The 14,186-nt window shown below is 41.7% G+C and overlaps 1 protein-coding gene and 1 long non-coding RNA gene across 3 annotated transcripts in view; one reads left to right on the plus strand and one right to left on the minus strand.

Moving 5' to 3' along the window:
• LOC121720001 overlaps positions 1-3,983 on the minus strand; it is a 21,558-nt gene extending 17,575 nt beyond the window's left edge. The window contains exons 1-2 of the long non-coding RNA XR_006034428.1: positions 3,952-3,983; positions 1,961-2,061 (exon numbers count right to left, since the gene is read on the minus strand). This is a non-coding gene — a long non-coding RNA (uncharacterized LOC121720001). The remainder of the gene's footprint in view (positions 1-1,960; positions 2,062-3,951) is intronic.
• A 3,399-nt stretch (positions 3,984-7,382) lies between these two features.
• Positions 7,383-13,527, plus strand: ccne2 (cyclin E2). Of its 2 annotated transcripts, none has more exons than XM_042105792.1 (12): positions 7,383-7,434; positions 8,414-8,461; positions 8,599-8,677; positions 8,794-8,847; positions 9,378-9,523; positions 9,826-9,961; positions 10,398-10,544; positions 10,790-10,885; positions 11,019-11,153; positions 11,266-11,377; positions 11,606-11,763; positions 12,137-13,527. In XM_042105792.1, exons 1-12 carry the CDS (start codon positions 7,409-7,411, stop codon positions 12,242-12,244), a joined length of 1,245 nt encoding a protein of 414 aa, XP_041961726.1. In that variant the 5' UTR covers positions 7,383-7,408; the 3' UTR covers positions 12,245-13,527. The 2 variants fall into 2 exon arrangements, with proteins under 2 accessions (XP_041961726.1, XP_041961727.1); XM_042105793.1 differs by lacking the exon at positions 7,383-7,434 and adding an exon at positions 8,083-8,099.
• Positions 13,528-14,186: the final 659 nt, after the last annotated feature.

The following is a 14,186-nucleotide window of genomic DNA, read 5'->3' on the forward strand; positions in this document are numbered from 1 at the left end:
TTCAAGTTTTTCTAGAGCTTTCTCCGAGTGGTCTTTGGCTCTTGGAATTGACTATCCTTCTGACTCCCTGGTCAGAAATATTGCGAGGAGATCCTGTGCATGGCCGGTTGATGATGCAGTGATGTTCCTTCCACTTGCAGATAATGGCTCCCATGCTGCTTACTGGAAGATTCTGAAGTTTTGAATTGCATCATAACCAGTTTCATTGATATGTTTTGCAACAATGAGGTTGCAAAGGTCTTGGGAGAGCCTTTTGCTTTTATCCATCATGAAATGTTTCTTGTGTGACACCTTGGTAATGAAAAACCTTTTTATAGCCCATCAATATGTAGGTTACTAACCAGGCTTATATTAATTTGCACAGATAGAAAGGATAACTACTCTCTAACTACTTACAGATTCCAACTCGTTCCTTCCCTTTCCTTAATGCTTTTTCTTAGCGTGTTCAATACTTTTTCCCCGTGTTATGCCACTTCATTACACATGACTCTACATATGGAGTTGTTTGGATTTTTTATGTGTGGATTACCTAAGTTATTACAAATGTCTGGTGAAAATGTTGTGCCCCCCGTATTCCACTTTTCAAGGGCCCTCTCCTCCATTGGGACCCTATACTTCCCACTTTCCCCCCCAGTTCGACGCCCTTTAATCTGCTGAACCTTCTGCTGGTTTCCAAATATATAAAAAAAACTCTGCAACTCAACATTGGCCTGCCTGCCTCAGCTGCCTGTGAGGGGCTTTTCAGTTGTGCTGGATTACTGTTCACTGCAAAGCGACCCAAGGATGAGTGAAACTTTGAAAATCAACTACTGCTCAAACTTAAAGGGACACCAGGCAAGCCTGATGCTTTTTCTCTACGAAACTCCCCCTCGCTCGGTCTGAAGCTCTTTTCCTTTTCTTTGCATCTTCCGTCAAGGGTTTTCGCTGCTTCTTCGCCGGTTCTGCCATTATACACATGTTTGCAACAAACGCTAGCGTTTCGTTAGCCTGCCTCTGTGCTGTGGATGCAGGATGTAAACCGGTCCTGCTTCGGTCAGCGGGTACGATACACTGAACTTGCAAGCGGGATATTCTTCCTACAGGCAGTAGGGGCTGGCAAGAGTCTTCATTCGCCCTGTAATGAGTCATTTAACCATATACCGACTTACGAAGATGAGTAATTAACACTAAAATGTTGCCTGGTGTCCCTTTAAAGGAGAACTCCGGTGATTTCACATAGATCGTCACCGAGTACTGTCTGTATGAACAAAACTGAAACAGTCGGTTTTACCTAGCTCGAGTTGCTGCAGCTAGAGCGCTACACACTGTAAGCATGAACATGGCTGCCTTAGCTGCAGCAACTCGAGCTAGGACCAAAGTCCTTTTAGGCAAGTACCTCCACTCGGCGGCCACATTGCAATGCTTTTTGGCCACTTATCGTGCATCTATTTCAGCAGAAATGCGTGTGCGTAAGGCTTCACGACACCAATCTTGCTCCAGCGGCGAGATCACAACAGATGATTGGCACGATGTCTTCACAACACACCACATGATTGGCTCAATGTATTCACATGTCGACGTATTGCCGCAGAAGGGTTGTGATATGTGTAGACAACTTCCATATTGGCATTACTGGTGTGGCAGATGGGAGTTGAGTAGTACGTAGGTACCGACCCAGGTAAGATCGACTACGCCACCCTGGGAATTGCCCCCAGGGAAATGTATATAGTGAATTGGTCTAATATGCACACAGGTTCATTAACTGACAGAGACGTGGTTTCATCCAAGTAAAAAAAAAAATTTTTTATTAACAATGTCTAAAATTACAGCTGATAGCTGATATACAGTGTAGCTCAAGTGCACCACACACACAAAGGGGCGACAGACAACAGGAACTGAGGCTTACCAGTGAAGGGACCGGCTAACTAGTGAGGGGGCGTCCAGGAAAAGGTCACACCACTGCAAAAGTGTCCACACGCACACACACGCCAGGTCAAGTCTGAAACACCGTGATGCAAGTAGCACACCAGAAGGGGAACACCACCAGGAAGATAGCAGACCCTCCACCGTAAGCCTCAGCTCCTAGGAAAGATACAGGACAGGGTAGGACAATTAGTTGGGCCACACAGTTCAACCAACCAATTAACTAAAGAAAAACAATAGCTGAGAGTAGGACACCGGTAGCCTGACGAGTCAGACCCACATTAAAATGTAGGGTCTGGGCACTCACCATTCGCAGTGCTCAGTCCGAGGGGCAGGATAATCAGTTGTCTTTCAAATTCCCTCTGCACGCAATAGGACAGCGGCAGCGCTATGAGTCCCATGCGTTTCCAACCAGCGGAGCTAGTTGGCTAGTTCAAACGTTTGCCAACTTAATAAAAGCTTAACTCGTGTCACACTGTTCGCCAGCAGCAACATCCATCTTATTTGTTTTCAAGTAGCAGGGAATTCAAGCCAAACCGTTGCAACTCTGCCATCAATCATTATGTTAAGCCCACCTAACGACTCTATACACGATTTCATTGGCCTGATTAAGTTTCGATTTCTGGAGCTCACAAGCCAACGGAGAGTTGCTAGACTAGCCCTGCGCTAGGGGCGCGTCTAGATTTCTAGGCTAGGACACCCGCTCTCAGCAGCTGGAAAAATGGCCTCCTGCCAGTGCAACAAAAACAAACAGACAAAATAAAGAAGTGAATAACTAATCAAATGCTAAGACACTGGTTATCAACAGCACAGGTGAAATGGCCTCCTGCCATTAAATTGGAATAACCGCAAACCAGAAAGGAGTTACAAAGTAACAGAGGTTGAGACACTGGTTATCTGCAGCACAGGGGAAGCGGCCTCCTGCCAGTGAAACACAAACAAACAGACAACTATACAAAATAAAGAAGTGAATAACAAAACAAATGCTAAGACACTGGTTATCAGCAGCACGAGTGAATGGGCCGCCTGCCAATGGCAAATCAAATCAACAAAAGAAATAGGACGTTAGAAACAAGTTACAAAATCAAACATAAATCAGAGTTGGGAAGCTGAGATGGCTAGACCCCTTAACTCAGGGGTTCTCAAAGTTTTGATTGGTGAGGGCCAATTCAGGAACCCAACATTAACTGAGGGCCGCCAAAGGGGTGGGGGGAGAAAAAAAAAAATGGAAAAAAATCCCATTTGTATCATTTTAATGACCAGGTTGCATCTCTACAGTTTATATTTATTGCATTAAACACATTTTAATTAATAACTGAGGCTAAACCTGGCAAAACTTGTGAAAATCTTAAGAAAAATTGCAATGCACACACAATCCCTGGGGTTCTCTACCCTCTATTTCTTTGAGATATAACTTTTCTGGTTGCAGTCCATTTCAAGTACAAACTTATTTAGAACAGTCTCAGTGTGCCTTGCTTCTTATCAGCATAGGCCTTATTCAGGGCTAATTCAAGCTACCAAAGCACCACAGGAAAACCTGACGGCCACTAAACACCACTAAACGGAGATTCATTCTTTTCAAAGCACACAGTACAGTTGTACAGTTTTACAGATGTTATCGCGGGCCGCCAAAAGTGTTTCCGCAGGCCGCCATTGGCCCCCGGGCCGCACTTTGAGAACCTATGCCTTAACTAAACACACAGAATGAACATGAAGTCGAGACAACACAATGATGGCCACACGATAACACGCACAGGAAGAGTGACTGACAGCTAGCCAGCTAGGTGTAAGCGGCTGTAAGTTACGACCGCTTGTCTATGCGCCGCCAACAATGGAACAAAAATACAAGGGCAGATTGCAGCACTTTGTGTAGAAGGCCTAAACACTGGTGGCAGAAAGGGTCCGACGTCGTGAAGACAAAGCTGCAGCGGTTACACAGCAGCACTTCCCCATCCCGCTGTTAACTACAGTTTTCTGCAATACGAAATAAAACTGAATGTCAATGTATATTTTAAAAGGAAAGACTAACACTCAAAAGGGGCTACGTACCAGCAAGTTTGCACTGCAGAGGGCAAAAGCACTAGGGTGAAAGTAGCAGCAACTACCTAAAATGCAAACAAACATTTACTATATCCTCCTGGGAACCAAGAAAAAAAAAGTGTCCAACAATTTCTTTTTTTGTGTGATTTCCTTTTTATTTAGGATTAAAAAAACATCTTACAATTTTTATTTTTATTTATTTATTTTTATTTTAAATTTTATAGCATGTCCCCTGTGGTGGACAAAAAGACCGTTTTACTATGAAAAGGTAGCCATGAAAATAGACAAAAATGGACAACTTATGATTTTAGTGGTATTAAATTAAGGGTAAACTTAAGCAAATATAAGGGAAAATGTTATTTATCCTTCTAGACTACTTTATTTGCCTTTTTGGACGGTTGTATTTCTTTTTTCTGGATTGTTCATTTCATTTTCATGTTTTTCTTTCATCTGCGATAATTCATTTTTTAGTCTTACTCTTCCTCGCTATCTTCTTGAGGCACAGGTTAATAGTCCTCATCTCTGTTTCACTCACTCATCACCTGAGAGCTCCACATCTGACCCCACCTCATTCATCCTATACAAATGATCTCCTAAATTTCCCAAAAAATCAAAATATTTTGGTCCTGGTGTCCATTATAAAGGACATTCATAAAGTCACTATTATTTCAAAATGTAAATAACTTAACTTCTTTCAAAATGTATTATATGATTCCTGACATTTTCATTAACAAGACCATATATTGCCATCATAATGAATGCTTAATAAGAAGACACTATTTGACTTCTCTCCTCCTTCCATAAAATGTGCTTGTTTTGATGTCAACCATTTTTGAGAACCAGGAAGAGGAGGTTCCCAGCAACCCAGCCAATCACATGATATATCATTAGAAAGCCCAAGATGTCCTCTTTAAAAGGCCACAGGAATTAGCCCTTTGAGAATAGCTCAAAGGGGTAAAGGGGTATGCTTCTAGAACTTATGTTCACTACAGAGGACATAGGTCTATGGATTGGTTCTCAGGAGGATATGCGACACAATGTACTTGTGTCGTGAAGAAAAGTGTAAACATACCAGCTGCGAAGCGACGCCAGCTAGATAGGGAAGGATCCACAAGGACGCTGTATAAAAAAAGGCACTAGCATAACTAAACAGCCACCAAGTCAACAAAAGCAGAGCCTTGAGAGGAAACGCCGAAACGTTGTTACCTGTGTGAATAGCGGAAATTGGGTGAGTAACAACCAGCCAGTCGGACGTAACAGAAAAAGGCAGTCACTGAGTATATATGTACGAGTCTCACCAAAGCGATTGGCTGACCAATTACCTGCTAGTTGACGTTGAGGAGGCCCTACACAGAGTGGTGACAGCCTGCAAGAAAGATCATTGGAGTCATCCTCCCAGACATTCCAACTGTGTACACCTCCCGCCTCATGAACCGAGTGAAGAACATCCTCCTGCACCATTTACATCCAGCATACCACCTCTTCCAACCACTGCCCTCTGGGAGAAGATATAGGTCCATCAGGGCCAAAACCAGCAGGCTGGCCAACAGTCTTTACCCCCATGCAGTCAGGCTGCTAATGGACAGTCTACCCACCCACTCCCCATCGGACATTCCTCTGTGACATAATGTCTCTGTCCATACACCCCCAATACCTGTGACCTGGACTTTGCATTGCTGCAAAAACACTCCAACAACCTTACCACTATTAGATGTATTAATTATTGTACCAAGCACTTTACTGGACATAGCACTTTATGGGGTTTTCTAGGGGGTATTAATGGGGAGCTAAATTAGGTACAAAGTAATAGGCGATTCTTGGGGATGTAAATTGATATAAGGCAAATGGGTGAACAACTTCAAACTATAGGCCTCTGTTTTTGCTCTAACAACATTTCGTTGTTATCCTGTAACAATGACAAATAAAACCTGAACTGAACTTAGATGTGCCTTTTACTACCACTATGTTTTTCTTTTCTTGTTTTTAATTTGTGTGCTGATATTATTTTTCACTGTGTTTACTCTGTAAAGCGACCTTGGGTGCTTTGAAAGGCGCTGTAGCCTAACAAATAAAATGTATTATTATTATTATTATTATCTATGTATTTATTTCATTCCACTGCTCCCATTGTCCTGCGTTCTTTAGTACGTGTATTAGCCTAACCATATGTTATTTGCACACCTCGAAGTATAGGCCTATACTGAATTGTCATAATGTGGGACACTGCCTAATGTGGGACACCTATGCTTCATGGATGTGGCTCTTCCCTAAACTAATGAATGTCAGTAAAACTATGGGAAAGCCAAGTCCTGTTATCAAAATTGGATGTTTTGCCCTGACAGTCCTAATATAGCCTACAGAAATCCGAAAAGCAAAAAATGTCCTACATTAGGGCAGTCCATTTGTGTTGGCCATATCACACTTGTACATTAATTCGCCAAACTCATTGGTAAGTTTAAATGGACTGTCACGTTGCCGAGCTTTAAAATACAGACGTTCAGAACATAGTTGTATGGCTGTTTCACCACCTCAACCGTGCAATTATTTCTGTGAACCGCACAGCTGTCGTCCATTACCCCTATATGTATGTTCGTATATTGCGTATTCACTTGTAATAATAGCCTATATCCCTGCATAAGCATATGATAGACATAAATAGGGTGTTAAAAACACATAAAGCTACTACCAATGCAATGTTTCACTTATTGTCTACCTCTAGGGTAGTATATTACCAGAATTCACTGAGATCTATTTCCCTCGGATGTTACCGCCCTCTGGCTCAAGGACTAGGATGAGGACAGTAAGTATCTATTTTACGTCACACGCCTTTTTAGGATCGGACAAAAATAAAAGACTACTTCTCTTTAGTTGATGTTAATCGGTGAAACTGACAGGCTACCATTCAGAGGCTAAAGTGACAGATTCGATGGAAGGCCCTGTGAAAAACTTCCACAGTTCGCTCTCTGGTTTGTTTACATTTTTGGTAGAAACACGTTGTCGCAATTTTCGCCATCCTTATTGGCTAGCTAACTCTCAGGCTCCTCCCATATCAGGAAATGTCATCTGGAGTTTTACTATTCACCAATAAAATGGTGTAGAACACATCCAAAACACAAAAACAACATAAGTGGTGAATGGTAAATGCTATATTGAGTCCTTCCCCCTACATTCCGCCCAACCGGAAAATAGGGAAAGTGCTCTTTTTTCAAAAAAAGAATCAACAAAATCGCTATACCATACCTAACATAATCTGGTGAGCAGTTCGATGTGCCAGATCTTTCTCTAGTCTTGAAACAATACAGTATTCGTCAAACCTTTGAAAGCGTTGCTCACAAAAGCCCCAACATCACTTCATTTAGTTTTTGAATGCTTAATTTTAATATTTGGAGCGCTAAAAGTGACCGCGGACACACATGCGCATTGGCCATTGGTGGGCGAATATAAGGATTGGCGCCGGCGCCAGCTGATGCATTCATTCATTCTGCTTCAAAGGTAAAGAAAAGGCAGACGCGGTTTTTCTGCATATTTTGTGTTTTTATCCTATTATTTTCTTTTTGTTCTGTGTACTGTTTGCAGGGTGTTGCCTATGTGCAAATGTGTTTGTTTTTAAATGCAGTTACCTTATTTGATAGGCAGAAATGGAGTTTAGGTCAAGAAAATATCAGTGGCTTCGAGTTTACATGGCGCTAGCTTTACATACGACACAAGTCGTAATTTGCCTTTTATCAGGAACATTTGCCAAGGATAGTAGTGTATGGTTGTAGTTTTTATCCATTAGCATTTAGAGGTCGTTTTCCGTATACAATAGAACTGCCAAAACTTTGAGATAGGGGATGTACAAGGACGTGGCATAAGTGAATGTACCAACTCAACTTTTTCTGATATCTGTTAGCGAGCTAGTAAGTTAAGCTACTTGATTAGCTGTGGTAGTCACCAAAGTTATGTATCTTCATACGGTCTTCTAGTGTAAGATTGTTGTTTGTAATAGTGTCTCTATTGCGGAGTGTGGTTTTTAAACTATATAGCAACCTAAAAAAACGTTGATTGGTGAGAGGAGTAGGATGGCTAACACAAGGGTACTAGCCTACTTGTGATCAGTTTGTCCTCCCGCTTAATACAAATTGGCGCGTAGGACTGTATATCGAGTTCGAGCTAATGTAAGTTAACATTGATGGTTACTGTAAGATAAATATATAATTTATAGGTAGTTGACGTTACATATGTACGCCATTTGTCTAAGAAACATCGGATGATGCACCTTTTATGGACAGGTTTTGTGTTGAAGTTCGATGAGTGGCTTTGTTGCCTTTCTGGTTTAGGTCTTAGGTTGTGGAAGTTTGCTATCATACTTAGCTAAGTTATCTAAATTAGCCTAACTCCAAATCACCAATTTATCTTAAACTAGCTTTTTGCTGTGACAATGTTTTCATACTATGTTCGTTGTGAATAATGGAACATGTCCTCGTTTTAGGTACTTTTATCATCCAGACTTCACCATCAAGAAAATGTCAAGACGCAGGTAAGTTAACGTTGACTTGAGTCAGCTAGATTAACTGTAACGTTAACTTAACTAGTTTCCAGTAGCTACTTTGGAAAAGAACCCTGGTTTGTTCTGTGCTGTATATCACCAACTAACATTTTTATTACATTTTGTAGTGGTCGCATCACTCTGCAAGCAAGAAATGAAAATGCACCAGAGACGAATGCCACTTTGAGCAGGAAAAGAAAATCTGATGTATGTAACTGATTGTGTTGTGTTACAATATTGTAAACAATAACGTTAATGGTTTTTATTAATCACTCATTCTCGGTGTGACCCATTAACGTTAAATAATAATTTTCATTTCACAGGAGTGCAATAAAAAGATGCCAAGTGCTGCTAAGAAGCAAAGTTATGAGATTCAGGTAAGTGGTTCTTGGGTTGCCATGTTTTGTTGGTTTCTAACTATTTTAATTATTATATTTATTAACCATGTTTCTCTGGCTGGCCCATCGTGGGGGTTGTGCGCTAATTCGCTTGTTGGCCAAACTGTGTCACTGGGCTAATCGATGTGTTTTGGCGCAGCCGCCACTGAACAGCCTCAAGTCTGGTCCCTCCCTTTTCCCCAGCCCGCGTAATCGCAATAGCCATTCTTTGTCCCTGTCAAAGTTATGCATTTTGAAACGATTGGATTCTTTAAAATGGCTATAAGAGAATATATTTTGAGATTGTGTATTTTTATTCGTCATATTGTTTCGATGATTCATGTTTGTTTTGACAAATGCGTTGCGCAATGTGCGAGCCAAATTCTTAAGGAGTACAGTAGACAGCTACCATATTCATTTAAACAAAACATGTATATATTTTATTTCTAGCAACATGACAGCCTTTTTAATTGTAGGTAGTTGTATTTTGCAGCTTTATATTGAAATGTGATTTTGGCTCTTGTCCTTAGAACCGGTGGCCAGAGGGAGAAGTTAGTCCCTGTGTCCTCATCGAAACGCCCCACAAGGAGCTAGAGGAGACGGCCAATACCTCCTGCTTTAAGCGCTACAGATTCAAGAATCTTTTCATTAAGCCGTCCCCACTTCCAAGCCTCAGGTTGGTTCCTTGTAATTGCAGCTATGGGCTGGGGGGTTTCTGAGAGTCAACTCAGAACTCCATTTTGCTCCACAGAAGGTGCTAATGGCCCATCTCTCCTGTTGCCCGGTCTATTGTGTTTCATGACTTAAAAATTCAAATCTGCGTGGCACACCTCAATTGAATGGGTCATTTATTGTCCTTATTTGATGGTTCTCATTTGGTGATTATCCTGTTTTGACATTTGCATGTGTAGCCTACCCTACAAACAAATAGTGCTAGCCAAACACTGTTCTGACTTAAGTTAATTGTGTAATTAACAGCTGGGCAAGCTCAGACGACGTGTGGATTAAAATGCTGAATAAGGAACTGAAGTACACCCATGACAAGAGCCTCATGGAACGGCACCCCAATCTGCAGCCCAAGATGAGGGCCATTCTCCTCGACTGGCTGATGGAGGTAAGGAGATTAACAGTGGAGATGGTCTTGCATGATTTGCAGCCCAGTATACAACATTATAACATAAGAGCTTTCATCATAGTTATACCTATGTAATGTGATGGTATATGAGTAATATAGACATACAATAGAGATTTTGGCAAGGCCTAGAGTATGGATTCAGTTCCCAGAGAGTCTATATTCTTCTGAAATCTGCAGTCCCAATACTGTGAGTCACGAGGCAGATTACTGAAACCCATGAGGCGTTGTCTTCACAGGGTGTTCATTTGCATGGCACCTTGTGGTCGAAACAGAGCTCAAAAACGGTTCTCAAAACCGGGCACACAAAACAGCCCCCCTGCTCAGTACCTTCCCATGTTTCTCATTCTGTGACATGCGAGGTTTCGTGCTCTTGTGCTAACTAACTCTCTTTCTCTCTCTTTCTCTCTTTGTGCAGGTGAGCGAGGCTTACTCGCTCCACCGGGAGACCTTCTACTTGGCCCAGGACTTTTTTGACCGCTTCATGCTCACCCAGAGCGAGGTGGCCAAAAACCAGCTGCAGCTCATCGGAATCACAGCCCTCTTCATCGCCTCCAAACTTGAGGTAAGGACAGTCCCGTGTATTCACTTTGTGTAATTAATAACAATGTAATACACTTGGTGCTGAATGATCTCCTGTATTTTGTGTCTTGGCTAGAACTTCTAGGTGTTACATGATTACTGTCTATTTAAGTTTATTTGATTGACAGAATATTTGTCCATGTATCACCTTGTTGCTGGCTGTGTCAAGAGACAATTTTGATTGTTATTTGCCATGGTGATAAACACTGCGTCCTTGTGTCTGTGCAGGAGATCTACCCTCCGAAGCTCCATGAGTTTGCCTATGTCACAGACGGTGCCTGTGAGGAGGAGGAAATTCTGGGAATGGAGCTCATTATGCTCAAGGTACACACACAATTGAATTAAAACAAAATGGGATCTGCTCGTGGTCTGTACCTAGCGTCTGAGCTAGCCTCTTATTCTGACCATCGCACCGAGATGAGCTTTATGTTCATTTGATTTCTTCATCGTTCCACAGGCCCTGAAGTGGGAGCTCTGTCCTGAGACAGTCGTCTCCTGGCTGAAGCTCTACGCACAGGTGGACTCCCTGAAGGATGGCCCCAATTTCCTTATCCCGCAGTTTTCCCAAGAAGTATTCATCCAAATCACACAGGCATGTTCTCCATCATCTCTGCTGCTCACAGTGCAGCTTTGCTCCATGTGTAAGTGTCGTGATGTAATTGTTATTGTGCTAATGGCTCTGTTTTTTGTTTGTCTTTTTGCAGCTGTTGGATTTGTGCATGTTGGACATCAATTCACTGGAATTCCACTACGGAGTTTTAGCCGCTGCTGCCTTTTGTCACTTTACGTCTTTTGAAGTTGTTCATAAAGTATCGGGTAAGGAGTTTGTTGACATTTCAGCCTGTTAGCATTTTCTCCAAATTGTTTGTTTCTCTTTGTCTTTGTCAACAAAACAAAAACTGTAAAGGCAATTGAGTTGACTATGTGGTTTTAACAAAGTTACATATGTAGTGTAAATGTTTTTAATCCTTCCCTAAGTTAATCTGGTTGTGACTACTGGTGCTGTATATGTGCTCATGAGCTTTGTTGGTATGTTTGGCACAGGTATAACGTGGGAGAATGTGGCAGCCTGTGTAAGCTGGATGGCCCCCTTTATGACGGTGGTCAGCGAACAGGAGAAGGCTGAACTCAAGGACTTCCGGAAGGTTGCTACTGAAGACCGTCACAACATCCAGACACACACAGACTACCTGGGCATGCTGGTGAGTCTCAAGCTGGAATCACGTTTACATATCTGCCGTATATATGCCGCATCCACAGTCACACTAAGGAGTAGAAGATAATATATCAGGACTTACATAGGCCCAGAAGTAAGAGTTTACTTGAAAATAACCAATCAAATAGTCTTTAATACGTTATATCTTTCACCAAACGCCTGTTATTTGCAGGAAGCTCAAACTTCATAAGGGTTTAACATTTACACAGCACTTAAAAAGTATAAGACTTACATAGCATGAGCAACATAAAGCATGAGCTTGCAACCAGAGAATCTCTTAGCTCTTCCATCAAACCTAGGTATGTGTGGAGATCTTTATCGGTTCTGATTCTAATGCCATCGTTGTGGTCTTTCCGCAGAACGACGTTCACGTGAGGCAGCAAGAGAACACAGACCGCTTATCTCCTGTTGCTGTGGGAGGTGTCCTGACTCCACCCAAGAGTACGGAAAAGCCTCTTGGCCAGTAAGAACCTTGTGGACAAGCCACTCGACCAGGCGAAGAAGCCCTATTTGTGTTAACATGTCTCTAGTTTAACCCCAACTGCGATGTCCCCTTCCTGTCTTGTGCAAGGGTGTCAGGTTAAAATGAGCCACCTCCGTGTCAGATTCTGGGATTTTATATCGTACTGCGCGCCCAGCCGATTCAGCCCCCAACTTGTCTAGATGGGGGGTTTTCAGCAAGCATTGTTGTGTTTAAGTCTGTCTTCTCAAGGTTACTGTATGGCAGTATTTACTTGCCACCACTAGCAGCAACACTAGCTATTGCTCCTTGGCCAGAGCTGAAAATGCAGAAACAGCCCAAGAGACAAGCTGGGGACAAAATGGCCGTGCATCAGGTGAAAACAGTCTATAGGCTAAACGCTGCTGATGCGCAGTTGAGAGGATTCAACTGTCGAGCTCCGAACACGTTTTATTTTTATTTTTTTTATATCATGTATGTGTGTGTATTGGAACTGATTAAGTTTCTTGTGATCTTAGGAAAAGCCCACTCATGTCATTGGTGCTATATGCCATCGTGGCCTAACTGGGGTGTGTCTGTGTGGGTGGGTGTATGTGAGAAAAAGATGTGGTAAATTGAGATGTTGTGCCCGTGGGGTGCAGTGTGTGTTTATTGTGTCCCATGTGTTTGAGTGAAAGAGTCATTGTCACGTGTGTGTTGTGCGGTTTGCGTTCCAGTGCCAGAAGTAACATTCCTGGAAGACTTGACATGTTTTTACAGCTATTATTATTATTTGGAAAGAAAAACAAATGTGTGTGTGTGTGTGTATGCGAGAGTTGAAGTTTGGATTAGAAAGTTAGCCAACTTAACTTCCGAGTGATTGCATTGTATTTATTTTTATACATATATAATGCACCAGTATTTTCAAAGTTTGTCTATATGTACATTGTCAGCTGTTTTAAAAAAAAAAAAAAGAAGAATTTTACTCATTGCTGCCAAAGGCAAATATTTAATTCTAATGGTTTATTTATGAATTTACTACCTTTGAATGAAGATGGTCCGGGGCTGGGAGACATGTAGAATTGTATCTGGAGCCTTTTTTACTTTGAATGACTTCTGCCCCAGTTCTGGATGGCTGAAGGCTTATTTGTGACTTTACAGAGGATGGAGGACTGTAGAAGCAGGGTGTTACCTCCTAAAGACAAGTGAAATGGGACTGTATACTACAATGCTCAGCAGATGTTCTTATCTCTGTATAACATATGACCTGTAAATACATTAGATTGTGAATGTGTATAAATCTTTACAAGAAAAGAATGTAAAAAAAAATAAATCATTTAATGTTGAATAAGAAAAACCTGCCTGTGTTTTCACTGTGGTCTTATTTACTGTTTATGAAAAGAAATTCACAATCTAGCAAGGACCCAAAAGTTTGACTAGAATTGTACACATGGTGTTGTTGTGGACTTTGCTATTTGGTGGTAAAATGGAATTCTATGGGAGGGTGGGGAGAACAAACATTTACTGTCACATTCCAATGATTGACACTGGCAAACTGAGGAGCTCTGCTTACTGAGGTTCATTAGGCCCCTCAAGTCACATCTTCCATTCATTATTTGCTCATGTTGAACTAGTGTTAAAATGGACAGCTGTGGAGCATACGTTTCTTGCCGTTTAGTCATTTAGAGAATTGTTACAGTCAACGACTTGTTTTAGGGTTGAATCCCAATGACTTACCAGAGATGAGGATTTATTCATAGCACAGAAACACTTGCAGCAGAATATGGGGCAATTCCATGCAAAACTGTCACGTCCATAACCTCAACACAATGCCATGGTATGGTATGATGTGAATGATTACTTGATTTTAGCATTCACTCTTCTTGATTGTAGAACTTACATGAAAAACTTTTCACATAATCATTTGCATCATACAAATACCATGGCATTTAGTCCATTTGCCCTTTGTC

The sequence above is a fragment of the Alosa sapidissima genome, chromosome 10, assembly GCF_018492685.1.
Source record: "Alosa sapidissima isolate fAloSap1 chromosome 10, fAloSap1.pri, whole genome shotgun sequence".
NCBI lineage: Eukaryota > Metazoa > Chordata > Actinopteri > Clupeiformes > Clupeidae > Alosa > Alosa sapidissima.